Raw genomic sequence first — 25,840 nt, 5'->3', positions numbered from 1 at the left:
CTTTGAACACTGGATCCTTGATCTTCCACCTCCCAAGTATTTGAGATGACAGGCCTGCCCCACTATGAAAGCCTTGAGAAAAATCAAAACAAGCCTTTGCCAGGCTGCTACTGTCCCAAGTGCCCTGCCCAACTCGGGGCCCAACCAGGGCAGTCTGGAGCTTCTCCACGCAGAGGCTCTCTGGCCTGCAGGAGGCTTTCTCTTGTTAGCCTGCAATGCCTGTGGTACTGTCCAGGCCCTCAGAACTTAAGACTGCCTACCTGTGTGCCCAAAGAGGAACCATGTGGGACGGAGGCATTTCTTTTTTTTTTTTGGGTCCGGTCGTGGGGCCTGAACTCTGGGCCTGGGCGCTGTCCCTCAGCTCTTCAGCTCAAGGCTAGCACTCTACCACTTGAGCCACAGCACCACTTCCGGCTTTTTTCTTTTTGCTTATGTGGTGCCGAGGAATCGAACCCAGGGCCTCATGCATGCAAGGCAAGCGCTCTACCACTGAGCCACTTTCCCAGCCCCCAGAGGCATTTCTTGAGGCTGCGTAGCACCTGGTATGGGCACTTTCCTTTCTGCCCTGCTTGGGCCAGGGCATGCTGGGCTCAGCAGCCCAGAGGAACTGGAGGGGACCGGAGGAAGGCTAAAGCTAGGCATGAAAAGACCAGCTAGCCTCAAATGTCTTCCTTCAAGAAAAGCCAAACATACACTTGCATGTTTTGAATAAATTTGCATGTTGATGGCACTACTCTAAATGCAGATTTTTTAGGGAAATATGTCTCTACTTTCCACTCTGTGAAATCAAATATGGTGGTATTCCACATGAGCTGTGGGGACTTAGAAAGTGTTGAGGAAGCAGACAGCTTTCAGGCAGTACCCCAAAGGGAAGGGACAGAAAGATCCAGGGCCAAGGCAGGTCACTTTTTTTTTTTTGTCAGTCGTGGGGCCTGAACTCTGGGCCTGGGCACTGTCCCTCAGCTCAAAGCTAGCACTCTACCACCTGAGCCACAGGGCCACGTCCGGCTTTTTCTGACTATGTGGTGCTCAGGAATGGAATCCAGGGCCTCATGCAGGCAAAGCAAGCACTTTACCACTGAGCCACCTTCCCAGCCCAGGTCACCTATTCTTCAACCTCAGCTGGAGAGGCTTGGTCAGCGCCCGGCTGTACCGCTTCCAGGAGCCCTTTGTGGCCCAAGTCCTGGTGGTGAACACTGTGTTGAAGGGCATCTCTTCCGGTCACCGCGGGCCCCTGCACCCACACTGCATTCGGATGAGACCACTGGAAGGTCTGGTGGGACCCTCGCCCGAGGGAGGCCAGTTCCTGCTGCAGTGGGAAACAAATGGAGCTCGTGGGAGAGCAGTGGGGAGGGAGTCTGACCCTGCTGGACTGGCCCCCCCTGCCCTGGGGTCCTGGCCCCAAACCCTTGGCTCTCTGCCCCTCCTCGCCGGTTCCGCTTGCTTTCCCGGTGCCCTGCCCCTCACGTCTCCCAGAGCCCGGGAGGGTGGGCGCGGCCGAGGGTCCGGGGAGGCGAGGCTGGCCCACCAGGCCGGGCTAGTGCGGCCGGGAGCGGGAGGGTCCCGGCCCCCGGCTGCACGGCGGCTGTGGGTGGCCGGTGACTTCCCGCGGCGCGGGATCCTGCGATGCCCGCACTTCCGGGTGCCGGGAGCGCAGAGCCCCGACCAACGGCCGCCCGCAGGGCACGGCTCCCGGAACTCGGTCGGCTCGAGCCCCCGGCAGCCCCGAGCCCCCGGCAGCCCCGAGCCGGGTACGGACACCTGTGGAGCTCGCCAGGCGGGCCACGGCGGGGAGGGCGCCGCCGAGGGAGGCCGGGCTGCGACCCTGACCGGGCGCGGGCCCTCCCCCCGCCGCGCTCCCGCTCCCCGGCCCCACTCCCCGGGAGGCGCGCGGGGCGGGGCGGGGCCGCGGGACTCCGCCGGGGCCACGGCGTGTGGCGGACGACGGCCGGCCCGCGGTTCTCCCCGCGCCCGGCGCCTTCCTCTGACAAGTGCGAGGCCGGGCCGGGGCTTGACAGGCGGGCGTCCCGGGCGCCGCGGGGTCCGCGCGCCCCGCAGACGCCTCGGGCGCCCGGCCGGGCCGGCGGCGCCAGCGGTGCGGGCTGCGGCTCGCGGCTCCCGCCGCCGGCGGCCGGCGCTCCGGGCCCGGCGGTTGGGCGTGGCCGCCACCTCCCGCGCTCCGCGTCCGCTCGAGGCCCGGCGCCCGCGTCCGCGCCCACGCCGGGCTCCGGGGCCGCGCGCGGCGATTGGGCGGCGAGCGTGACGTCACCGCGCCGGGGCTCGCCGCAGTCGCGGAGCCGGCCGTCGCCCGCGCGCCGGGCGAGGAGCGGGAGCCGGAGAGGAGCGGGCTGGCGCGCGCCCGGCGCCCCCACCCGCGCTCGGGCCCGCCGTCCGCCCCGCGCGCCCCGCCGCCCGCCGCTTGCCGCCCGCCGCCCGCCGCGCGCGGCCTCGGCGCGGATTTGAAAAGCCCGGTCCGCGGGCGCCGTGAGGCGGCAGCCAATCAGCGGCGCGCACTTTTCCCGCGGCTTCTGGGGGCGGCGGCGGCCCCGGCGGCGGCGGCGGCGGGCGGGAGGCGCGGGGGCGGGGTCGGCGCCGCGCGCGGAGAGCCTCGGCCTGGCCGCGCTGCGCCCGCCGCCGCCGCCGCCGCCGCCGCCCCCTCCCGCGGCCCTGCCCTCCGCGGCCTCGCGCCCGCCGCCGCCGGACAGCCGCCACCGGACAGCCGGGCCGAGGATGCGACGCAGCGCAGGTCACTGGGGCCGCCCGCCGGCCGCCGCGGGTGCCCGCCGCCGGGCGGGGACGGGAGGCCGGGAGGTCGGGGACGCGAGGCCTGCGGGCCCGAGGGGGCGGCGGGAGGAGCGGGGCGCCCCGCCCGGGCGGGGGGGGGGGCAGCGCCGGGAGCGGGGAGACCCGGGGAGGACGCGCGGTCCGCGGCGTCGGCGGAGGGCCGGAGGCCGGGAGGACGCGGCCCGCGGCGCCGGCGGACGCGGAGGGCCGGCGGCGGCTAACGGGGCGGCGGGCGCGCGGCCATGTTGGGCCAGCGGGCCGGGGCTGCACCTGTGCGGGGCCGGCGGCCTCCGCCTTTGTTCCCGCGGCGCGGGGCCGGCCGGGCGGGCCTTTGTGCGGCGCGGGGCGCCGGGCCCGGGGCGCGGTGGGAGGGGCGGGCGGCCGGGCCGGCGGCCGCCGAGCGGCGCTTTTTGTGTGCGGCGGCGCCGGGCGCTGACACTCGCGGCTCGGCCGTTGGTCAGCGCGGCGCGCCCCCGCCGGGCGCGCGGGGCCGGCCGGGCAGGTGGAGGCGCGGCGGGCCGGGCCCGCGGTCCGCCCGGCCGGCGTGGCGCCGCGCCCCGGGCCGCCGCCGCCGCCGCCCGGCCGAGCTCGCCCCGCGCGCCGGAGCCCGGCCTGGAGCCCCGGCGCCTCCCGAGGCTGGCCTTGAGTTAGGGCGAAAAGCAAACGGACGAGGCCCGGCCCCGCGCCCGGCTCGAGAGCCCGTCCGCGCCGGTCCTGCGCGAGAGCCGCGCTCGGGGGGACGTCGGGGCGCCGGCCTCGCCCCGCCTCGCCCGGCCTGCGGCCTTCGCCGAGCGCCCGGTGGCCGCCGCTCCCCTCAGGCACGGCCGGCGAGGCGGTGAGTGTGGAAAGCCAGCGGGGGCCGCGCGGCCCTGAAGCCCGTCACGCGTTCGCGTGTGGCCGAAGGGAGCGAGCGCGGGGCCGTGCGGACCCCGTGCGGACCCCGCGCGGGCCGAGTTGAAGCCTTAGCCGCCTGCTAGCCGTGAAGAGCGCTCGTGCCTTCGACTCGGCTGCTTTTGAGTCATTTCCTTTCCTTTCCTTCCATTTTCTCAGCCGCCCTCCGTTTGGGGCTGAGGGTGGGAGGACTTAGCTGCTGCTGGCCAGTCTGCGTAAGCGTCTGTGCCCTGCATCTGTTCCCAGCAGAGCCCCGTCCTTTCTGCTCTCTGATTACAGTGGTCAGCATTCCCTTCTAAGAGTATCAGATAATGAACTTTGAGACTTCCAAAGGATAACGGACAGTTCTTAGCACAAATGTGATATATTCATGTGTAACATAAACTGGCATGAGGTGTGTGAAGGTCCAGAGAAAATAAGGCAAACTGGCTACAAAGGTTGACTCCTAGGTGTGTTTTTTATTATATTTTATTGGTCGTGGGGCTTGAACTCGGCTTGGGCACAGGTCCCTGAGCTTTTTCACTTAAGGCTAGCACGCCATCACTTTGAGCAACAGCTCCACGTAGGGTTTTTGAAAGGTGGCTAGTTGGAGCTAAGAGTCTCACGAGATTTCCTGCCTGGACCGGCTTTGAATGGCCATCCTCAGATCTCAGCCTTCTGAGTAGCTAGCATTACAAGCACGAGCCACTGAGGGCCCCTGCCCTCCTCATAGGTTTGTTATGAAGCTAGTTCTACAAGGATATCCCAACATGACTTGCTGAATGTGAATAACCAGATAGAAATAAGTCCAAGTTGCAGGAATCGGGAATTAAGAGACTTTGTGGGCTTATTAAAAAAGGTTGTGATGTGCTGTCCTAGAAGTAGTAGTGAGATTTTACAAGGTTTATTCACATGGCAGAATGTGAACTAATTAGTTACTTCCTTTTTTTTACAGTTTTGACAATAAAATGTAAAATGTGAAAGTAGGTAGACTTAGGCATACCAGGAAGTGCTTGTGAGAGGCTAGAAAACACTAATAAGAAGCATACTGTATGAACTGTTACAAATTTCTTCACCAAGTTAGGGACATGTAACTGAGGCTGGGTACTAGAGGCTCACATCTATAATCCCAGGTACTGGAGGCTGAGATCTGAGGAGTGCAGCTCAAAGCTAGTTGAGACTGTTAGCTCCAGTTGACCACTCAAAAATTGGAAGTAGTGCTATGGTTCAAGTGGTAGAGCACAAAGGTTCAGGGACAGTGCACAGGCCCTGAGTTTAAGCCCCACAAATGACCAAAAAATCCCCCCATAAAAACCAGAACTGGCTGTTGCTCAAGTGGTAAAATGCTACCCATGAGCAAAAAAAAAGGTAGTTCTTAGGCCCTGAGTTCAAGCCCTAGTCCCATCTTAAAAAAAAAAAAGTGAATGGAGGATGGATGTGCTTTCAAAATGATGCTGATTATTTTTAGAATAGGTTCTTGATTCCCACCTGAGTCAGGATCAGCCTATTTTTAGGCTTCTCATGGTTGCTGGAATCACAGGTTGTGCTACTGTGTCCCTCTTCCCTCCATGGAGATGAAGTCTCTAAGACTTTTCTGCCCTGGCTGGACTGGCACTGTGATCCTTCCAGTCCTCTTCTCCATGAAGTCTCAAGTGATTGGCGCCCACCACTGCACTTAGCTCTTGGTTGTGAAGTCTTGAGAACTTTGCTGGGTCTGTCTCAAACCTTGATCTTCCCATTTTTGGTCTCCCAAGGAGTTAGGGTTACAAGTGTGAGCCACCAGTCAGTCACCAGTTGAAATAACCCATCTCAGTGCTAGTCTCTGAGTTATTTGTCTTTTTTTTTTTTTTGGTCATGTTAGAGCAGAAAGAGTTCTAGGAACTGAGTATGAAAGGGAAGGAGTCGGGCTAGCACCAGTTCACTTTAACTGAGGAGACAAGTCTAGGTTTCCCTAAGTTAGTTGCTTTTGCTCATCATGCCTTATTGAAATGTTAACTGGAAATTAACCCAGAAACATTTCAACTATATAAGTACAACAGATAATAAGACTATGTGGAACAAGAGTTTTTGTGTATTACATTGTTGATTGATTTATTGTTTTTAGCACTGGACAAGGTAAAAAGGAAAAAAGTATGTAAAGTAGGAAAGCAAGAGATGACACCAAAGCTAGAGAGGATTAGGTTTAAATTTAAGAATTGTCTTTTTGGTGCCCATCCTAGGGCTTGAACTCAGGGTCTCTGCACTTTCCCTAAGCTTTTTTTGCTCAAGGTTACCACTTGAGCCACAGTTCCATTTCGTCTTTTTGTGGTTAATTGGATATAAAAGTCTCATGGAGCTGGGTACCTGTAATCCTAGCTTCTCAGGAGGCTGAGATCTGAGGATCATGGTTCAAAGCCAGCCTGGGCAGGAAAGTCCATGAGACTTATCTCCAATTAACCACCAGAAAACTGGAAGTGGCTCTGTGGTTCAGGTAGTAGAGCGCTGGCCTTGAGCTGAAGAGCTGAGGGACAGGCCCAGGCCCAGAGTTCAAGTCACCACAAGACTGACAACAACAAAAGTCAGTCTCATGGACTTTCCTACTAGGGGCTGGTTTCAAACCTCTGTCCTCAGATCTTAACCTCCTAGGATTATAGATAGGGCCATTGGCATCCTGCTACCAGCTCCCTCTCTCCCCTCCCCCCCAATCTCTCTCCTTTTTTGCCAGACCTGGGCTTGAACTCAGAGCCTGGGCATTGTCTTTTTTTTTTTTTTTTTAATGATGATGAGGTTTATCCTTGAACTTTTTTTTTTTTTTTAAATGATGATGAGGCTTATCCTTGAACTTTTTTTTTTTTTTTTTGTCGGTCGTGGGGCTTGAACTCTGGGCCTGGGCACTGTCCCTCAGCTCTTCAGCTCAAGGCGAGCGCTCTACCACTTGAGCTACAGCGCCACTTCCTATCCTTGAACTTTTATGCTTAAGAGTAACCATCTACCACTTTGAGCCACAGTTCTACCCCCAAGGATTTTTTGTGGCTAATTGGAGATGTGTTAGTTGGTTAATTGGGAGTTTCTTGCCCAGGCTGGCTTCGAACCTTGGTCTTAGATCTCAGTCTCTTGAGTACCTAGGATTGTGGTCATGAGCCACTGATGCCAGGCACAAGCCCTATTGATATGGCTTTATTTCTCTTTTGAGGAATGGTTATTGACAGTGAAGATTGTGGAGAGAAAGATATTAAATGTTGATTTTATTTTATTTTTTTCTTTCAGTCATGAGGCTTGAACTCTGGGCTTGGGCGCTATCCCTCAGCTCTTCAGCTCAAGGTGAGCACTCTACCACTTGAGCCACAGTGCCACTTCTGGTTTCTGGTGGTTAAGTGGAGATAAGAGTCTCACAGACTTGCCTACCCGGGCTGGCTTTGAACTGTGATCCTCAGATCTCAGCCTCCTGAATAGCTAGGATTATAGGTGTGAGCCATCAGTGCCCAGCTTTAAATGTTGATTTTTAAACATTTTTATTTGAATATTTGTTCCAGTATAGCTTTTGAAAGAGTTGATTGATTGGATAAAATTTGGTCTGCTAATCAGAAGTCAAGACAAACCATGCTGGACGTGGTAGTACATATCTGTCATCCCAGAAGATTGAGGTTTGAGGCCATCCACACAAAAAGTTTAGATTTCCTATTTCAACAAATAAGTTGTCTGTGATGATTCATATTGGTAATCCCAACTGCTGAAGAAGAGTATATAGAAGGATCATCTCAGGCAGAAACAAGACCCTAACTGAAAAATAGCTAAAGCAAAAAGGGGTAGTGGCATGGCTCAAGTGGTAGAGTGCCTATCTACCAAGTGGATGCCTGAGTTCAAACCTTTTCATACTGAAAAAAAGAAAATTAAAAAGACCTCAAATTAATTTGGTTTTTGAGTCTGCCTTTCTAAAACCAAAGGACCTCTGTGAGTTGTTTTTTGTTTTTTTTATTTTTATTTTATTTTTTTTATTATTATTTATTTTTTATTGTTTTTTAGGGTGAGGGTTAGGGTGAGGGTTAGGTTTAGGGTGAGCGTTAGGGTTACGGTTAGGGTTTGGGTGAGGGTTAAGGTTAGGGTAGGGTTAGTTTGAGGGCTAGGGTGAGGGTTAGGTTTAGGTTTAGGGATTGGGTGAGGATTATGATTAGGGTTAGGGTTATGGGGAGGGTTAGTCTGAGGTGTATCATTTTTTTTGTTTTTTTGTCTGGTCGTGGAGCCTGAACTCTGGGCCTGGGCGCTGTCCCTCAGCTCTTCAGCTCAAGGCTAGCGCTTTAGCTCTTGAGCCACAGTGCCACTTCGGGCTTTTTTCTCTTTGCTTATGTGGTGCTGAGGAATGGAACCCAGGGCCTCAGGTTTGCAAGGCAAGAGCTCTACCACTGAGCTACCTTCCTAGCCCCACCTCTGTGAGTTTTAAATGTCCATATTTTGAGAGAATATGTAAGGGTAGAAGGGAAGGGCTGAGTGTGTTGGCACACATAATTCCAGCTACTGAGGAGACAGAAAGACTGGAGGAAGATCAGAGTCTTCGGCCAGACCAGGCAAAGCTACCATGAGACATTAAAAGACTGAGAATGTGGCTCTAGTGGCTGGTAGACCACTTGCCTAGAACTAGGTTCCAGTTGTGAGTTCATTCTCCAGTATCTCAAAACTGAAGTGTCAGAGTGGGCTGAGTCATGACCTACAGCTCAGAAACCCGACAATAAGACTCCTTGGTGAGAACATAGAAAACCTTTTTCTTTTTTAAGTTCACTGTGCTGGCATTTAGAGATTCGATAGGAATGGAGTTTAATGCAGTTCCTTTTTGGTTGGCTATTGAGCTTGAACTAAGGGCCTGAGCTTTTTTTTGTGTGTGTGTGTGTGCCAATCCTGGGCTGGAACTTAGGGCCTACACACTGTCCCTGAGCTGCTTTTTGCTCAAGCCTAGCAATCGGTATATCATTTGAGCCACAGCGCCACTTCTGGCTTTTTCTGGTATGTGGTACTGAGGAATTGAACCCAGGGTTCCATGAACTCTACCAATAAGTCAGATTTCCGGTCCGACCCTGAGCTTAGTGCTCTACCACTATGAGCCACAGCGCCACTTCTGCTTTTCAGGTGGTTCATTGGAGATAAGAATCTCATGGAGGGGCCGGGAAGGTGGCTCAGTGGTAGAGTGCTTGCCTTGCATGCATGAGGCCCTGAGTTCAATTCCTCAGCACCACATAAGCAGAAAAAGCTGGAAGTGGTGCTGTGGCTCAAGTGGTAGAGCACTAGCCTTGAGCTGAAGAGCTGAGGGACAGTGCCCAGGCCCAGAGTTCAGGCACCATGACTGGCAAAAAAAAAAAAAAAGAATCTCATGGATTTTCCTGCCTGAGCTGGCTTCCAATTGTTAACCTCAGATCTCAGCCTCCTGAGTAGCTAGGATTACAGGCATGAGCCACCAGTGCCTGATTAATATGCCGTTAATATGCTTTTTTATATTTTTAATGTTTTCATGTTGAAATGTTTTTTCTCTTTGCTTTTGCTGCTATTTTATACAGGTCAACAGACCAGGAAGCATGTTTCTTACTCTATTTGTTGGTCATGGGTCTTAAACTTCAGGCTAGGCCCTAGAGCTTGAACTCAGGGCTTAGGCACTGTCCCTGAGCTTCTTTTGCTTAAGGCTTGCTACTCTACCGCTTAAGCCACAGTACTACTTCAGGCTTTTTCTGTGTATGTGGTGCTGGGGAATCGAACCCAGGGCTTCATGCGTGCTAGGTAAGCACTCTACCACTAAGCCATATTCCCAGCCCTCCCTGAGCTTTTTTGCTCAAGATTAGTGCTCTACCATTCTGAGCCACAGCTTCATTTCCAGTTTTCTGGTAGTTAATTGGAAGTAAAGAGTCTGAAGGACTTTCCTGCCCTCCTCAGATCTCAGCCTCTTGGGTAGACAGGTGTAAGCCTCTGACCCCCCTCCCCTCTTTTTTGTTGGTTGTGGGGCCTGAACTCTGGGCCTGGGCACTGTCCCTCAGCTCTTCAGCTCAAGGCTATCACTCTACCACTTGAGCCACAGCGTCACTTCTGGCTTTTTCTGCTTATGTGGTGCTGAGGAATCGAACCCAGGGCCTCATGCATGCGAGTCAAGCACTTTACCACTGAGCCACCTTCCCTGCCTTGTGAGACTTTTATCTCCAATAACACTCCTCCCAAACAAAACAAAACAAAAACAAAAAAAACAAGTGGAGTTGTGGCTCAAAGTGGTAGTCTGTTAGCCTTGAGCAAAGAACTCAGGGACAGCACCCAGGCTCCAAGTTCAAGCCCCATGATTGACTTAAAAAAAAATGAATAAAAAGGAATGAGGATGGTGTGAATAGACTTGGCATCGTGTGGTGTGAGGCTGGGACCCATGTGCTTGTGGCAGAGGTCTGTGGACCAATACCAAGGTAGAGTCACCGCCTACCAAGGCTCAGGATGTAGGGGAGGGAAGAATGGACTGATGCAAAAGTAGGAGATGTGTCTGACAGTCTGAGTCACACAGTTGGGTGAAGGAGAGAAGGGGTAGCGTCCTGGACTGACAGTGTGACTCAGTGAAAGGGAAGGTAGGCCTACGCTCTGATCCAGCTCTGTTCTTTTCAAAGGGAAGCTTTGATCTCACCTGCTGCTTAAGATTCATCTTGGTGTTCTACAGTTCCTGGAAAAGGAGGCCCTAGATTTGTAGCACTCCATGAGGCTCCTGTCTTTTTCTGGCATCTTTTCTTTGTGGTTATCTTAGGATCTTGCTACCAGTTGCCCTCTGAGGAGCGGTGCTGTTACTTTTTCTTGAGTGGTCAAGTTTCCTATTGCTGTGGTTTTCCTTAGGCCCAGCCCTTGTCTTTGGGAAGCCTTTTCCCACTTCACCAGTTTTGCAGACCTGAACCTAAGGCACTGGATGCATTTATCTTGTGCCTAAGTTTGTCTGGGAGGTGCCAGATCTTCGTTGAGCACACTCACTGCCTAGGCTTCCATTTCACCCTCTTCTCCAGGGAGGGTGTGATTCAAGGGGAGAATGTTCCAACTTTACTCAGTGCCTGGAATGGAAGGCACTCAGTTACCAAGTGGAAGAAGCTTTTTAAATTCTATTTTCCTAAAGATACTTACTTCATATGAATGTGAATTTCTATATTAGTTAAATTATATGTTAGGAATGGGAGGCTTTTGTGTAACTTCCATTAAAAAATTAGGAACAGGGCCATCTGTGTAGAGTGAATCTACTTCATGTTAATTTCATATTAATGAATACTCACAACAGGAAACTGAATACCAGAGACCTTAAGGATCTGACCAGAAGTCACCAGGCTCTGTGTGTTGGAGATAGGACTCCAGCAGAGCATGGTGTTTGGTATGGTGCCCTGGAAACCTCTCAGGGAAAATTGCAGCATAGCTATCTATCTGGATGGGAGGCTGGGCCATTATATTTTTAGGCCCCCCCCCCTTTTTTTTGGTCAATTGTGGGGCTTGAACTCTGGGCCTGGGCTCAGCTCTTTAGCTCAAGGCGGGCCTTCTATCTCTTGACCAACAGTGCCACTTCTGGTTTTCTGGTGGTTTATTGGAGCTCAGAATCTCACGGACTTTTCTTTTTTTTTGTCGGTCGTGGGGCTTGAACTCTGGGCCTGGGCGCTGTCCCTCAGCTCTTCAGCTCAAGGCGAGCGCTCTACCACTTGAGCTACAGCGCCACTTCCGGTTTTCTGGTGGTTTATTGGAGATAGGAGTCTCACGGTCTTTCCTGCCCGGGCTGGCTTTGAACCGCGATCCTCAGATCTCAGCCTCCTGAGTAGCTAGGATTACAGGCGTGAGCCACCAGCGCCCGGCTTCTCACAGACTTTTCTGTCTGGGTTGGCTTTGAGCCATGAGTCTCAGATCTCAGCCTCCTGAGTAGCTAGGATTGTAGGTATGAGCCACCGGCATTTTTTTTGCTCAAGGCTAGTGCTCTACCGCTTTGAACCATAGCTTCACTTCTGGTTTTCAGGTGGTTAGAGCTAAGAGTCTTACAGACTTCCTGCTGACACTGGCTTTTGAACCATGATCCTTCTATGTCAGCCTCTTGGGTAGCTAGGATTACAGGTATGAGTCACTAGGCCCAACCTGAACACGTGTCTAAGTATTAATTTGTGGTACTGAGGGATCAGAATCTGTTGTCTTTTGTCCCATGGGTTTTAGGGAGCGATGAGGGTGCAAAACAGAAGAAAGAATATACAAAAGGATCCTTTCCTTGGAAACCTGTGACAGGGTATTGGAAAAAAAAAGTATACCCTGACGCTGATCAGACTTCCGTGAGTAACAACCAACTTACAGGAGATAGAGAGGAGACACGCTAAACTTTGTTCAGTTGCTGTTGACAGAACTCAGAACCTGGGAAATCACAAGACTAGCAACCTCTTCTACAAGGAAGAACAGGACGGGGTGTTGGTATTAGCTGGTACGATATGTTGGGCTTATTTGCATTCAGGTCTGGTCAGTTGGAGATATGACTGAAGCCCACTTACGTTTGAGTCAGCTAGAAGTTGTGACACTCTGGGGTGCAGCACAGCGGTAGAACTAGCATTCACAAGGCTCAAGTTTGATGTCAACCCTCACCAAAAACACCCTTGGGGCACTGACTAAATTTGTTGCTGATTTTTATTTAATTTTAAATTGGGCTAGTTCTGGGGCTTGAACTTAATCCCCTGAGTTTTGTTTTTTTTTTGCCAATCCTGGGGCTTGAACTTACACCCTAGCAACTGTCCCTGAGCCTCTCTGTGCGCAAGGCTAGCACTCTACCACTTGAACCACAGCACCACTCTGGCTTTTTCTGTGTATGTGGTACTGAAAAATAGAACCCAGGGCTTTCATGTATGCTAGGCAAGCGCTGTACTACTAAGCCACATTCCCAGCACCCTCCCTGAGCTTTTTTGCTCAAAATTACTGCTCTACCACTTGAGTCTCATCTCTACTTCCAGGTTTTTGGTGGTTAATTGTGGATAAGTCTCATGAATTTTCCTGCCCAGGGTGGCTTTGAATCTTGATCCTCACATCTCATCCTCCTCAGTAGATGGATTACAGGTGTGAGCCACTGGACCCTGTTTTGTTTTTACTTGTATTGTAAAAGTGATGTACAGAGGATACTAGTGCTGGTACTGGGTTTGAACTCTAGGTCTGAATTCTCAGCCTTTTCACTCATCACTGAGTGAATCATCACTCCACCACTTGAGCCACACCTCCACTTCTGGCTTTTTGCTGGTTAGTTGGAGATAGGAGTCTCAGGTTTGTCTGCAGTCTGGATTTGAATTGCAATTCTTAGACCTCAGTCTCCTAAGTAGCTAGGATTATAACTATGAGCTACTGGTGCCTGGCTTATTAGTAACAGGTTTTTTTTTGGGGGGGGGTGTGGAATAGTGGTTTTATTATGTGTGAGAATTCTAAGGTTGGGTGTGGTGACTCACACCACTCTAGACTGGCATCCTGGTTCAAGTAGTGGAGTGCCAGCTGTGAACAAGCAAGCCAAGGGAGAGTGTGAAGTCCTGAATTCAAGCTCCAGCAGGTTGTCACTTCTGAAATTCTCATGATACTTTATCATTTTCCCATTTTCTGTTTCTAACTATGGAGACAAATGGATGTGTGACATCAGGAAGATAGAAGTTCTTTTTTTGGAGGAGGGGGAGGTCCAGTCGTGGGGCCTGAACTCTGGGCCTGGGTGCTGTCCCTCAGCTTTTCAGCTCAATGCTAGCGTTCTACCACTTGAGCCACAGCGCCGCTTCTGGCTTTTTCTTTTTTGCTTTTGTGGTGCTGAGGAATCGAACCCAGGGCCTCATGCATGCAAAGCAAGCACTCTACCACTGAGCCACCTTCCCAGCCCCCAAGATAGAAGTTCTTGAGATGTGTAAAAAATAACATGGTTTTGGGCTTGTCACTAGATCCTAACCTAGTCCTGTATTCTCAAGCAGTCAGGAGCTTTTTAGAAATGCAGACTCTCCGGTCTCCTGCCCCAATGTAATCACTTAATTTAAGTTCTGGAGTGGGGCCCAGCTCTCTGTGTTCTAGCAACAAAGTTTGTGGTTATGATACCCAGGAGCAAGCCCAGGGTGGTTGGCTAGCAATGGGACTAGGTTAGATAGTAAAATGGAATTTGGAGAAAAGTTGATAAGGCCTTTGTTTTGGGATAAGATGTAGGGGAGACATAAGTGGCATTTCCTAGGTTTTTGTCTGAAAGAAAGAGGTAGGTAGAGGTACCTGCCATTCATTTACTTCAGGTGTGAGTGCGTGCACTGTTTCTTTTTTTTTTTTTTTTTTTGTCGGTCGTGGGGCTTGAACTCTGGGCCTGGGCGCTGTCCCTCAGCTCTTCAGCTCAAAGCGAGCGCTCTACTACTTGAGCTACAGCGCCACTTCTGGTTTTCTGGTGGTTTATTGGAGATAGGAGTCTCACGGTCTCTCCTGCCCGGGCTGGCTTTGGACTGCGATCCTCAGATCTCAGCCTCCTGAGTAGCTAGGATTACAGGCGTGAGCTACCAGCGCCCGGCCGCGTGCACTGTTTCTTAAGCTCGCTTGACTCTAGGACCTAGACACTGACCATTAGCTTTTTTCACTCAAGGTTGGCGCTCTAACACTTGAGCCACAGCTCCACTTCAAACTTTTCACTGGTTAATCGGAGATAACAGTCTCACAGCCTTTCCTGTCCTCTCAGCCTCCTGAGGAGCTAGGATTATAGGTGTGAACCACCAGTGCCTGGCTACTTCAGTGTTATAGGTGTGAGTCACCAGTGCCTGGCTACTTCAGTGTTATAGGTGTGAACCACCAGTACCTGGCTACTTCAGTGTTGTTTTTTTTTTGGTCAGTCGTGGGGCCTGAACTCTGGGCCTGGGTGCTGTCCCTCAGCTCTTCAGCTCAAGGCTGGCGCTCTACCACTGGAGCCACTGTACTACTAGTTTTCTGGTGGTTAATTGGAGATAAGAGTCTCATCACCAGGTGCTGGTGGCTCATGCTTATAATCCTAGCTACTCAGGAGGCTGAGATCTGAGGATCGTGGTTCAAAGCCTGCCTGGGCAGGAAAATCCATGAGACTCTTATCTGCAGTAAACTGCCCGAAAACTGGAAGTGGCGCTGTGCTTCAAGTGGTAGAGCGCTCACCTTGAGCTGAAGAGCTGAGGGACAGCGCTTAGGCCCCAGAGTTCAAGGCCCATGACCAACCCCCCCCCCCCAAAAAAAAAAAAAAAAAAAGTCCCATGGACTTCCCTGCTTGGGCTGGCTTTGAACCGTGACTCTCAGATCTCAGCCTCCTGAGTAGCTAGGATTACAGGCGTGAGCCACTGGTGCCCAGCTGGCTACTTCAGTTTTAATGCTCACAAAAGAAGAAAGCCCATTAAAGGATTCATAGTGGGGTATAATGGCTTATACCTGTAATTTTAGTTACTTAGGAGATAAGATCAAGAGCATAGTGGTTTGAGCTAGTCTAGGCAATAAGTTTACAGATCCATATATCAATAAGTTGGATTTCATGGTATGTACTTGTCATCATAGCTGCATGGGAAGTATAAATAGGGGAAATCACTGTATAGCTGGTCCAGGCATAATGTGAGATGTTACCTTAAAAATAAAGCCAGCTGGGTGCCAGTGGCTCACGCCTGTAATCCTAGCTACTGAAGAGGCTGAGATCTGAGGATCACAGTTCAAAGCCAGCCTGGGCAAGAAAGTCCATGAAATTCTTATCTCCAATAAACCACCAGAAAACCAGAAGTGGCACTGTGGCTCAAGTGGTAGAGCACTGGCCTTGACCTGAAGAGCGCAGGGATAGTGCCCAGGCTGAGAGTTCAAGCCCCACAACTGACAGAAAAAAACTCACAAAACCAAAGTCAACGTGGCATCAATAGTTCACACACCTGTAATTCCTAACTACTCAGGAGGCTGAAATCTGAGGATCATGGTTTAAAGCCAGTCTCAATAGGAAAGTCTGTGGTTCTTTCATTTAGGTAGCAGAAAGCCCTAACTAGACATGTGGCTAGAGTACTACATGTAGTAGAGGACCCTGTAAATATAAAAACCAAGCAAGAGCTTAAAGCTCCTGAGTTTATCCCTGGTAGAGGCAAAAAAAAAAAAGGAAAGAAAAAAGAAATAACTAAAGCCTGTAATTCTCTAGGTACTTGTGTGATAGAGATCCAGGGTTTGTGAAAAGCCAGCCCTAGCATAAACAAGTGTGAGACTCACGTTTCAACTAACTTCAGCAGAAGGGCAGGGGCAGGGCAGAACAGCTCGTCTGTGCTCCCCAGGAGGCAGACAGCACACACAGGAGGATCTGAGCGCAGACTGGCTCAGGCATAAAGTGAGACTCCTCTTACCTTGAGAAGGTGCTCAGGACGTGGGTCAAGTGGTAGAGATCCTGTCTAGCAAGTGTGAAGCCTGGTGCTGCAAAATAGTAAGCTCAAAATCTAAGTACCCCAAAGTAATAATGGTCGTAGTAACAGCTACCTACCACCAAAGCAAAGAGGGCTTGGAAACCTAAATCAAGTTGTAGAGTACCTGCCTAGCAACAAGGCCCTGAATTTGAACAGTCAAATCCAACAGCCAGGCGCCTGTGGCTCACGCCTGTAATCCTAGCTACTCAGGAGGCTGAGATCTGAGGATCATGGTTCAAAGCTAGCCCAGACAGGAAAGGCCGTGAGACTCTTAACCTCCAATAAACTACCAGAAAACCAGAAGTGGCGCTGTAGCTCAAGAGGTAGAGCACTAGCCTTGAGCTGAAAACCTGAGGGACAGTGCCCAGGCCCAGAGTTCAAGCCCCACGACTGACCAAAAACAAAAAAAAAACCAGTTTGGTTATTTCCTTTGCTGAAATAGCAGTTTCTCAGTGATACCACACTGAGTCCTTATTTAAAATTGTGCCCCTGGGGCTGGGAAGGTGGCTCAGTGGTAGAGCGCTTGCCTTGCATGCCAGAGGCCCTGGGTTCGATTCCTCAGCACCACATAAGCAGAAAGAAAAAAGCCAGAAGTGGCGCTGTGGCTCAAGTGGTAGAGGGCTAGCCTTGAGCTGAAGAGCTGAGGGACAGCGCCCAGAGTTCAGGCCCCACTACCGGACCCCCCCCCCCCAAAAAAAAAAAAAAAGAATAAATAAATAAAATTGTGCCCCTGACCACACTTGGCTGATTTTTTTTTTTTTGTGGGAGACCAGGACTTGAACTGTGTATCTGATACTTTATGCTCATTGGTAGGTGCCTTACTACCTGAGTAGTCTCGCCTCTCACTCCTGATGTTTTTTTCTTTCACAGTTATTTGTTATGCTTCTTTCAGGTTAAGACTCAGGAAGGCAGGAAACTTGTTTCTCTTCTTTTATTTTTGCCCATCCTGGACCTTGAACTCAGGGCCTAGGCTCTGTCCCCGAGCCTCTTTGTGCACTTGAACAACAACACCACTTCCAGCTTTTTCTGAGAACTTTATTAGAGATTAAGGGGCTGGGAATGTTGCTCAGTGGTAGAGTGCTTGCCTAGCATGCATGAAGCCTGGTTCAATTCCTCAGTACCACATAAACAAAACGCCAGAATTGGTGCTGTGACTCAGCAGAAGTATTTCTGAAAATGGAAGCTCACAGAATGGGGCTGCTGAAAAAGATGCCTGCTAGTAAGGTGCCTGAAATAAATTGTGTACTTTGTTGAATATATGTTGGGAAAACAAAGTATTTAAGGTTCAGCTGTACCTGGTGCTAGTGGCTCAGGCCTGTAATCCTGGCTACTCAGGAGGCTAAGATATGAGGATCATGGTTCCAATGCAGCCTGGGCAAGTCCCAGTTGAGACTCTTACCTCCACTTAACTATTCAAAACCCAGAAATGGTGCTGTGGCTTAAGTGGTAGATCACTAGCCTTCAGCACAAAGAGGCTCAGGAACAGTGCCTAGGCTCTGAGTTCAAGCCTCACAACGTACAAAAAAATGTTCAGCTCCTTACTACTCCTTTGAAACAAATACTAGTAATAAAATAGTAATTCTTGTTTGTTCACATTAACCTTGGAAGTCTAGACTAGTGTATTTCTCAAGTTGTCCTCAGTTGCCCTAGAGATTTCAATGACTTAATGAACTAAATCAGTGAAGAGAAACCAGGAGTCCGCTGGAGTTGGATCAGGAGAATATTATGGAGTGGAAAAAAAGAATTTTATTGAGGGCTGTAAGTTGATTTAGAAAAATTGATAACAGAACAAATTATGGGTCATTCCTTTCTCTACTTTCTTTGGGAGGAGATCCCGGTCATTATTGTTATTTTGATAAATTTGGGGGGGGAGATGTTGAACTCAGAGCCCAGATGCTATCTTGAGCTTCCTTTGCTGGAGGCTGGCTTGCTGGCTTGCTTGCTTTCTTTGTCTGTCTCTCTCTTTCTTTCTTTCTCTCTCTCTCTCCCTTCCTTCCTTCCTTCCTTCCTTCCTTCCTTCTTTCTTTTTCTCCCTCCCTCCCTCCTTCCTTTCTTTCTCTCTTTCTCTCTCTCTCCCTCTCTTTCTCTCTCTCTCTCTCTTTCTTTCTCTATTTCTCTCTTTCTTTCTTCCTTTGTTTCTTTCGTGGAGATAAGAGTTTCATAGACTTGGCCTGGGAATGTGGCTTAGTGGTAGAGTGCTTGCCTAGCATGCATGAAGCCCTGGGTTCTATTCCTCAGTACTACATAAACAGAAAAAGCCAGAAGTGGCGCTGTGGCTCAAGTGGTAGAGAGCTATCCATGAGCAAAAAAAAGTCTCTCCTGCCTGGGCTGGCTTTGAACCCCATCTTAAGATCTCAGCCTCCTGAGTATCTAGGATTACAGGTGTGAGCCACTAGTGCTCAGCTTGATTATTTATTTATTTATTTAGGATGGTCATGGGGCCCGAACTCTAGTCCTGGGCATTGTCCCTCAGCTCTTTAGCTTAAGGCTAGTGCTCTACCACTTGAGCCACAGTACCACTTCCAGTTTTCTAGTGGTTTATTGGAGATAAGAGTCTCATAGCCTTTCCTGCCCAGGCTGACTTTGAACCTTGATCCTCAGCCTCCTGAGTAGCTAGGATAGGCGTGAGCCACCGGCGCCCAGCTCAACCCCTCATTTTTTATGTTATGATTAAGTAGTTAAACATAGGGGTTACAATTCCATAAGTCATTTGAGTTCAGTGTTTCTTGGTCAGTGTTACCTGTGATTTTTGTTTTATTATTTTTTTTTGGGGGGGGGGGTCCAGTCGTGGGGTCTGAACTCTGGGCCTGGGCGCTGTCCCTCAGCTCTTCAGCTCAAGGCTAGCGCTCTACCACTTGAGCCACAGCGCCACTTCCGGCTTTTTTCTTTTTGCTTATGTGGTGCTGAGAAATCGAACCCAGGGCCTCTGGCTTGCAAGGCAAGCACTCTACCACTGAGCCACCTTCCCAGCTAACTCTTATCTTGTGGTGGTGGTGGTGATGGTGGAGGAGGAGGAGTTTGAAGTCAAGCCTTCTTGCTTGATAGGCAGATATTTCTACCACTTGAACCGTGGGCCCAACCCAGTTTTTTTTTGTTGTTGTTGTTGTTGTTTTTGTTTTGTTTTTTGGGTCCGGTTGTGGGGCCTGAACTCTGGGCCTGGGCGCTATCCCTCAGCTCTTCAACTCAAGGCTAGCGCTCTACCACCTGAGCCATAGTGCCACTTCTGGCTTTTTTTCTTTTTGCTTATGTGGTGCTGGGGAATCCAACTCAGGGCCTCATGCATGCAAGGCAAGCGCTCTACCACTGAGCCACCTTCCCAGCCCCAAACCCAGTATTTTCTTAAATGCCTTTTTGTTTCCTGGTGGCAATTGTATTTGCTTAGTTTTGCATAGGCCTCATACTAATTCATCTCGTAGTTTTCTAAATGCACCATAAAAAGAGTCTTTGGGATGGCCAGTCATAGTGGATCTGTCATCTCTGCCTTTTCTCTTGATCTTTCTCTAGGCTGTGGACTGAACTCCTTTGCTTGTACACAGAAGTCCCCTTATTTTCTGAGATGGCGTCTGTTCCAGGAGCTAATGTCTTCCATGGTTTACCTTCATGTTTAGTAATACACCTTCTGGTAGTTAAAGTGTGTGGGAGGCAACGTATTTGAGACCTTAGGTGCCAAAATGAACTGTTCTGTACTTAAAGCATGATTGATTGGCTGGCTGAGTATTTCATTTAGCAGGTGTGAAGTTCATTTTTTTTGGAAAGTTTGAAGGCATTGCTTCATTATCGCACCTCCCATATGTATATTTGGAACTGGGGACATGCCTCAAATTGTAGAGTACCAGCTGTGAGCCAGAAAGCTGAGAGCTCTAGGCACTGAACTGAAGTCCCAGTACCGGCATAAAAGACAAAAAAAAAGTCCCATTCTTTTAAGTTAGCCAAGTGCTATGTGGATATAGTGTGTGTGTGTTTTAAGGAGTTTAGTATATAACAGGGTTAAAAGAGGGAGAAATAGAATTTTTTCCCCCCAGTCCTGGAGCTTGATCTCAGGGCCTGGACACTGTCCTGAGCTTTTAAGCCCAAGGCTAGCACTCTACCACCTGTGTTACAGCGCCACTTCCCGCTTTTTCTGTTTATGTGGTACTGAGGAATCAAACTCAAAGCTTCTTGCATGCTAGGCAAGCACTCTACCACTAGGCCACATTCCCAGCCAGAGAAATGGGAAGTAAAGACTCACTGGTATGAGGTTTTTTTTTGTTTTTTTTTTGGGGGGTCCGGTCATGGGGCCTGAACTCTGGGCCTGGGCGCTGTCCCTCAGCTCTTCAGCTTAAGGCTAGCGCTCTACCACTTGAGCGACAGTGCCACTTCCGGCTTTTTTCTTTTTGCTTATGTGGTGCTGAGGAATCGAACCCAGGGCCTCAGGCATGCAAGGCAAGCACTCTACCACTGAGCCTCCTTCCCAGCCCTCACTGGTATGAGTTTTTATTTGACTTGCTCAGAGCTTCTTCAGTGTGTTGTTTTTTTTAAAAAAAATTCCATCACTATTTCCATTTTTCTTTCTTTTTAATTTTTAATTGTTAACCAGGTGCTGGTGGCTCACGCCTGTAATCCTAGCTACTCAAGAGGCTGAGATCTGATGATCATGGTTTAAAACCAGCCCAGGCAAAAAAGATGGTGAGACTCTTATCTCCAATTAACTGTCAGAAAACTGGAAGTGGACCTGTGGCTCCCAAGAGTACTAGCCTTGAGCTAGAAAGCTCATGGACATTATTGCCCAGGCCCTGAGTTCAAGCCCCATGACCAAAAAAAACAAGTATTGTTATTAAAGTGCTGTACAAAGGGGTTACTGTTTCATAAGTCAGGTAATGAGTTCATTCTTTTGAGGCAATTGTTACTTCTTCCTTTATCCCAATTTTTCCCTACTATCCCCTCCTACAAGTTGTATAGCTCATTTTCAATGTAGTATCTACTGAGTACCACTTCTGTATTTGTTCACCCTTTTCCCCCTTTATTTCTGCAACCGACTATTACCTCCCCACCCCAAGATAAATGAACGAACAAGAAAAAAGACCAAGAAACAAAAACCATCAAAAAGCAAAAAGACACCATCTTCACCAACAACAGGAGTGAGGGGACAAACCCTTGTTTTCCCCATCCTCCAGTCTCTTCTCCATGGTTACCTTGGCATGTGAGCTCCTTGAAGGAAACATGGTTTCTTTCTGTGGAGTGTGTGTGTGCTCATTTATATAGAATAAAATTATAGTTCATTTACCCAGCATGCATGAGGTCCTGTGGGGAAAAAGAAAGAGAAGTATATAACTCTTGTGTGAGATTAAACACATTCACATTGTTACATAATCACCACTACCATCCATTCTCAGCACTTTATTTTCTTGTGGTACTGGGTGTTGAACCCACCATGTCTGGAGTGATGTGCTACTTCTTGCTGCACTCCAGCCCTTTTACTGTTTTGGGGACTGTATCAGGCTCACCTTGCATTCATAATCCTCCTGCCTCCCACCTGAGTGACTAGGATTGCAGGCGTGAACATCTGGTCAAAATGGGCAGAAGTTCAAACTTGACAATACTTTTTACTTTTTTTGCAGCAACTGGAGTTTGGACTCAAGGTCTCATACTTGATAGGTGCTCTGCCACTTGAACCATATCCCTAGCTATCTACAGAACTTTTCCATCTTTCCTAATTGGAAGTCTGTCTATGAAAAGCAACTCCCACTCCTCCCAGCCTCTGGCAGTTCTTATTATGTCTGTTTTTGTGCTGGTTTTGGGGCTTGAACTCAGGGCTTGGGTGCTGTCCCTGAGCCTTTTTTCTCAGCCCTCACACTTGAGCCACACCTCCACTTCTGGTTTTTGGGGGGTTAATTGGAGAGAATTATATCACAGACTTTTATTGCCAAGGCTGGCTTTGAACCACAATCCTCAGATTTCAGTCTTCTGAGTAGCTAGGGGACACCAGTGCCCAGCTGGCTTTTGATGTTTATGTGCAGGGGTGTGTGAGTGTGGGGAGGGGGTCTTTGTCTGTCGGTCTATGTCCTGGACTTGAACTCAGGACCTGGGCATTGCCCCTGAGCTTTTTTGCTCAAAGCTATCACTCTTAACACTGTGAGTCACAGCTCCACTTCCAGTTTTTTTCTGATGGCTAATTGGAGATGGGTCTCACAGACTTTCCTGCCTGGGCTGGCATCAAACTGCAGTCCTCAGATCTTAGCCTCCTGAGTAGCTGAGATTTATACGAGTGAATGCCCAGCTTGATTTCTAAAAATTTAATTATCTGTCTGTCTGTCTGTCTGTCTGTCTGTCTATCTATCTATATCTTTTTATCTGTGTCTGTTGTGGGGCTTAAACTCTGGGCCTGGGCATTGTCCCTGGGCTCTTCAGCTCAAGGCTAGTACTCTTATCACTTGAGCCACAGCACCACTTCCAGTTTTCTGATGGTTAATTGGAGATAAGTCTCATAGACTTTCCTGCCTAGGCTGGCTTTTTTTTTTGGGGGGGGGGGGGGTCAGTCTTAGGGCTTGAACTGGGCCTGGTGCTGTCCCTCAGCTCAAGGCTAGCGCACTACCACTTGAGCCACAGCGCCACTTCCACTTTTCTGAATGGTTTATTGGAGATAAGAGACTCACAGATGGGGCTGGGAAGGTGGCTCAGTGGTAGAGCGCTTGCCTCGCATGCATGAGGCCCTGGGTTCAATTCCTCAGCACTACATAAGCAGAAAAAGCTGGAAGTGGGGCTGAGGCTCAAGTGGTAGAGTGCTAGTCTACAGCTGAAGAGCTGAGGGACAGCACCCAGGCCCAGAGTTCAGGCCCCACGACCAAAAAAATAAAAGTCTCACGGAGTTTCTTGCATGGGCTGGCTTTGAACCTTGATCCTCAGATCTCAGCCTCCTGAGTAGCTAGGATTGCAGGCGTGAGCCACCAACACCTGGCTAATATAGCCTTTTTTTTTTTTTGCCAGAGCCTGGGCCCTGTCCTTGAGCATCTCTGTGCTCAAGGTAGTGCTCTACCACTTGAGCTACTGTGCCACTTCTGGTTGTTTTTGTTGATTTGTTACTGAGGAATCAAATGCAGGGCTTCATGCATGCCAGGCAAGCACTCTACCATTAAGCCACATTCCCAGCCTCAATATAACCTTTAATTGAACTATATCCAACTTCTCCTGATTCTTCTGTAATCTCTAGCATGCTATTAAAGACCATAGATTGACATTTTGGTTTTATATGCGCTTTTTCTCAGTTATAGAATTTTTATTTTTATTTTCTGTTCAGTTCTGGGGCTTGAACTCAGGTCCTGGGCACTGTCTGCTTAAGGTTAGCCCTGCCCTCTGAGCCTCAGCTCTACTCCACTTTTTTCTTTTTTTTTTTGGGTCCGGTGGTGGGGCCTGAACTCTGGGCCTGGGCGCTGTCCCTCAGCTCTTCAGCTCAAGGCTAGCGCTCTACCACTTGAGCCACAGCACCACTTCTGGCTTTTTTTTTTTTTTTTTTTGCTTATGTGGTGCTGAGGAATCGAACCCAGGGCCTCTGGAACGCAAGGCAAGCACTGAGCCACCTTCCTAGCCCCTCTACTCCATTTTTGGTGATTAATAGGAGATAAGAATCTCATGAACTTTCCTGCCCGGGCTGGCTTTGAACTTTGATCCTAACATCTTAACTTCCTGAGTAGCTACGATTACAGGCATGAGCCACTGACGTCAACATAGGATTCCATTTGGCTCTTTTTCATAGCTTCTTTTGCCATTTTTAATTTATTCTTTGATTAGAAGTATATTCTCACTAGCTGGTAGTGGCATACACCTGTAATCCTAGCTTCTTAGGACGGTGAGATCTGAGGATCATGGTTTAAAGCCAGCCTAGGATGGAACAGCCATGAGACTCCCATCTGCAACAAACTACTCAGAAAAGGCTGGATTGGTGCTGTGGCTCAAGTTAATAGAGCACTAGCCTTGAGCAAAAGCTCAGGGACAACCTCGGTCCTGAGTTCAGGCCCTAGGACTGTCATTTAAAAAAAAAATCTTTATGTTCTTTTTTTGGGGGGTGGGGTGGGGTGGGGGGGAGGGGGTCTGGGCCAGGGCACTGTCCTTCAGCTCAAGGCAAGCACTCTACCTCTTGAGCCACAGCGCTACTTCCAGTTTTCTGGTGGTTATTTGGAGTGAGTCTTTCCTGCCCGGGCTGGCTTTGAACCGTGACCCTCAGATCTCAGCCTCCTGAGTAGCTAGGATTACAGGTGTGAGCTACCAGTGCCCAGCTTCCTTTTTGTTCTTTTTTTTTTTTTTTTTTTTTTTTTTTAGTTTGTTTGTTTTTTTTTTGTCAGTAGTGGGGCCTAAACTCTGGGCACTGTCCCTCAGCTCTTCAGCTCAAGGCTAGCACTCTTACCACTTGAGTCATAGCACCACTTCTGGCTTTTCTGTTTATGTGGTGCTGAGGAATCGAACCCAGGGCCTCATGCATGCAAGGCAAGCGCTCTACCACTGAGCCACCTTCCCAACTCCTTTTTGTTCTTGAGTGAAGTTGTAATAGATTCTCTCACAGTCTTGATTTATTTTTGTTTTATTAGAGAATTTTTATTTTTTGTAATTGGTACATATTCATTTATTTTTTCGTTGTCTTTAAGTAGTTGTCCAAAGGGCTTTCAAGTCAGCCTGTGAATTTGTAAGCAATGCATCCTGTTCCGTGCCACCTTTCTCATTGTTTTCCCTCATTGAATTTCGGTATTTGGACTATTGTTGGTTTAGTTTGTATTTTCTTAATACGTTCAAAACTTTGGATTATATCTTGGTTATTATGAACAATGTGTTGTGGACAGTGAATTCTATTACAGTCCTCTTAATGTTCTTGTTTTTGTTTTTTTTGGGGGCCGATTTTATAGCTTGGTATTTGGAATCTGCTCTATGCGGAGTCAGCCTGAAACTTGGGCAGTCTCAAGTTCCCCCACCCCTTTATAGATGGCACAGAATTTAAAATCTAGAACACCTACAAAGGCCTGGCATTGGTGGCTCACGCCAGCAATCCTAGCTACTCAAGAGGCTGAGATCTGAGGATCACAGTTCAAAGCCAGCTAGGGCAGGAAAATCCATGAGACTCTTTATCTCCAATAAACCACTCAGAAAACCAGAATTGGCACTGTGGCTCAAGTGGTAGAGCTCTGGCCTTGAGCCAACGAGCTGAGGGATAGCGCCCAGGCCCAGAGTTCAAGCCCCACAACTGATCAAAAAAAAAAAAAAACTACCAAGTCGTGCTCTCTTTCTTTCTTTGAAGAGTTGACTCCTATCCATCTTCTCATGTTTTTGTTTTCCTGTGACTTAAGATTGGTTTTTGTTTTGTTTTGTTTTGTTTTTGGTTGGTCGTGGGGCTTGAACACTGGGCCTGCGCACTGTCCCTCAGTCTTCAGCTCAAGGCTAGTGCTCTACCACTTGAGCCACAGCATTACTTCAGGTTTTCTAGTGGTTTATTGGAGATAAGAGTCTCACAGACTTTCCTGGCCGGGCTGGCTTTGAACCTCGATCCTCAGATCTCAACCCCTGAGTAGCTAAGATTATAGGCATGAGCCACTAGTTTCCAGCTCTTCAAATAGTTTTAAATTTAAAAAAAAGTCCAAGATTTGGGCTGGGAAGGTAGCTCAGTGGTAGAGTGCTTGCCTTGCATGCATGAGGCCCTGGGTTCTATTCCTCAGCACCACATATGTAGAAAAAGTCAGAAGTGGTCCTGTGGTTCAAGTGGTAGAGTGCCCGCCTTGAGCTGAAGAGCTCAGGGACAATACCCAGGCCCAGAGTTCAAGCCCCACAACTGACCCCCCCCCCCCAAAAAAAAAAACACTTCTGTA

At 49.5% G+C, this 25,840-nt stretch overlaps 2 protein-coding genes across 3 annotated transcripts in view; one reads left to right on the top strand and one right to left on the bottom strand.

Moving 5' to 3' along the window:
* Positions 1-1,463: 1,463 nt before the first annotated feature.
* On the bottom strand, positions 1,464-21,181 carry LOC122100672 (collagen alpha-1(I) chain-like). The gene is made up of 3 exons (XM_042671007.1): positions 21,148-21,181; positions 2,515-3,653; positions 1,464-2,348 (listed from the first exon to the last, which is right to left on the bottom strand). Exons 1-3 carry the CDS (start codon positions 21,179-21,181, stop codon positions 1,464-1,466), a joined length of 2,058 nt encoding a protein of 685 aa, XP_042526941.1.
* The window catches only part of Nsd2 (nuclear receptor binding SET domain protein 2), an 86,121-nt gene continuing 62,946 nt past the window's right edge, over positions 2,666-25,840 (top strand). For both annotated transcript variants that reach the window (XM_042670962.1, XM_042670963.1), the window contains exon 1: positions 2,666-2,746. The gene's annotated coding sequence lies outside the window, so the exon portion shown is untranslated. The remainder of the gene's footprint in view (positions 2,747-25,840) is intronic.

This window comes from Dipodomys spectabilis, unplaced genomic scaffold, assembly GCF_019054845.1.
Source record: "Dipodomys spectabilis isolate Male_0828 unplaced genomic scaffold, ASM1905484v1 ptg000594l, whole genome shotgun sequence".
Taxonomy (NCBI): Eukaryota; Metazoa; Chordata; class Mammalia; order Rodentia; family Heteromyidae; genus Dipodomys; species Dipodomys spectabilis.
Note: the sequence above shows the minus strand (reverse complement) of the source record. Positions and strands in the feature narration are given on the sequence as shown.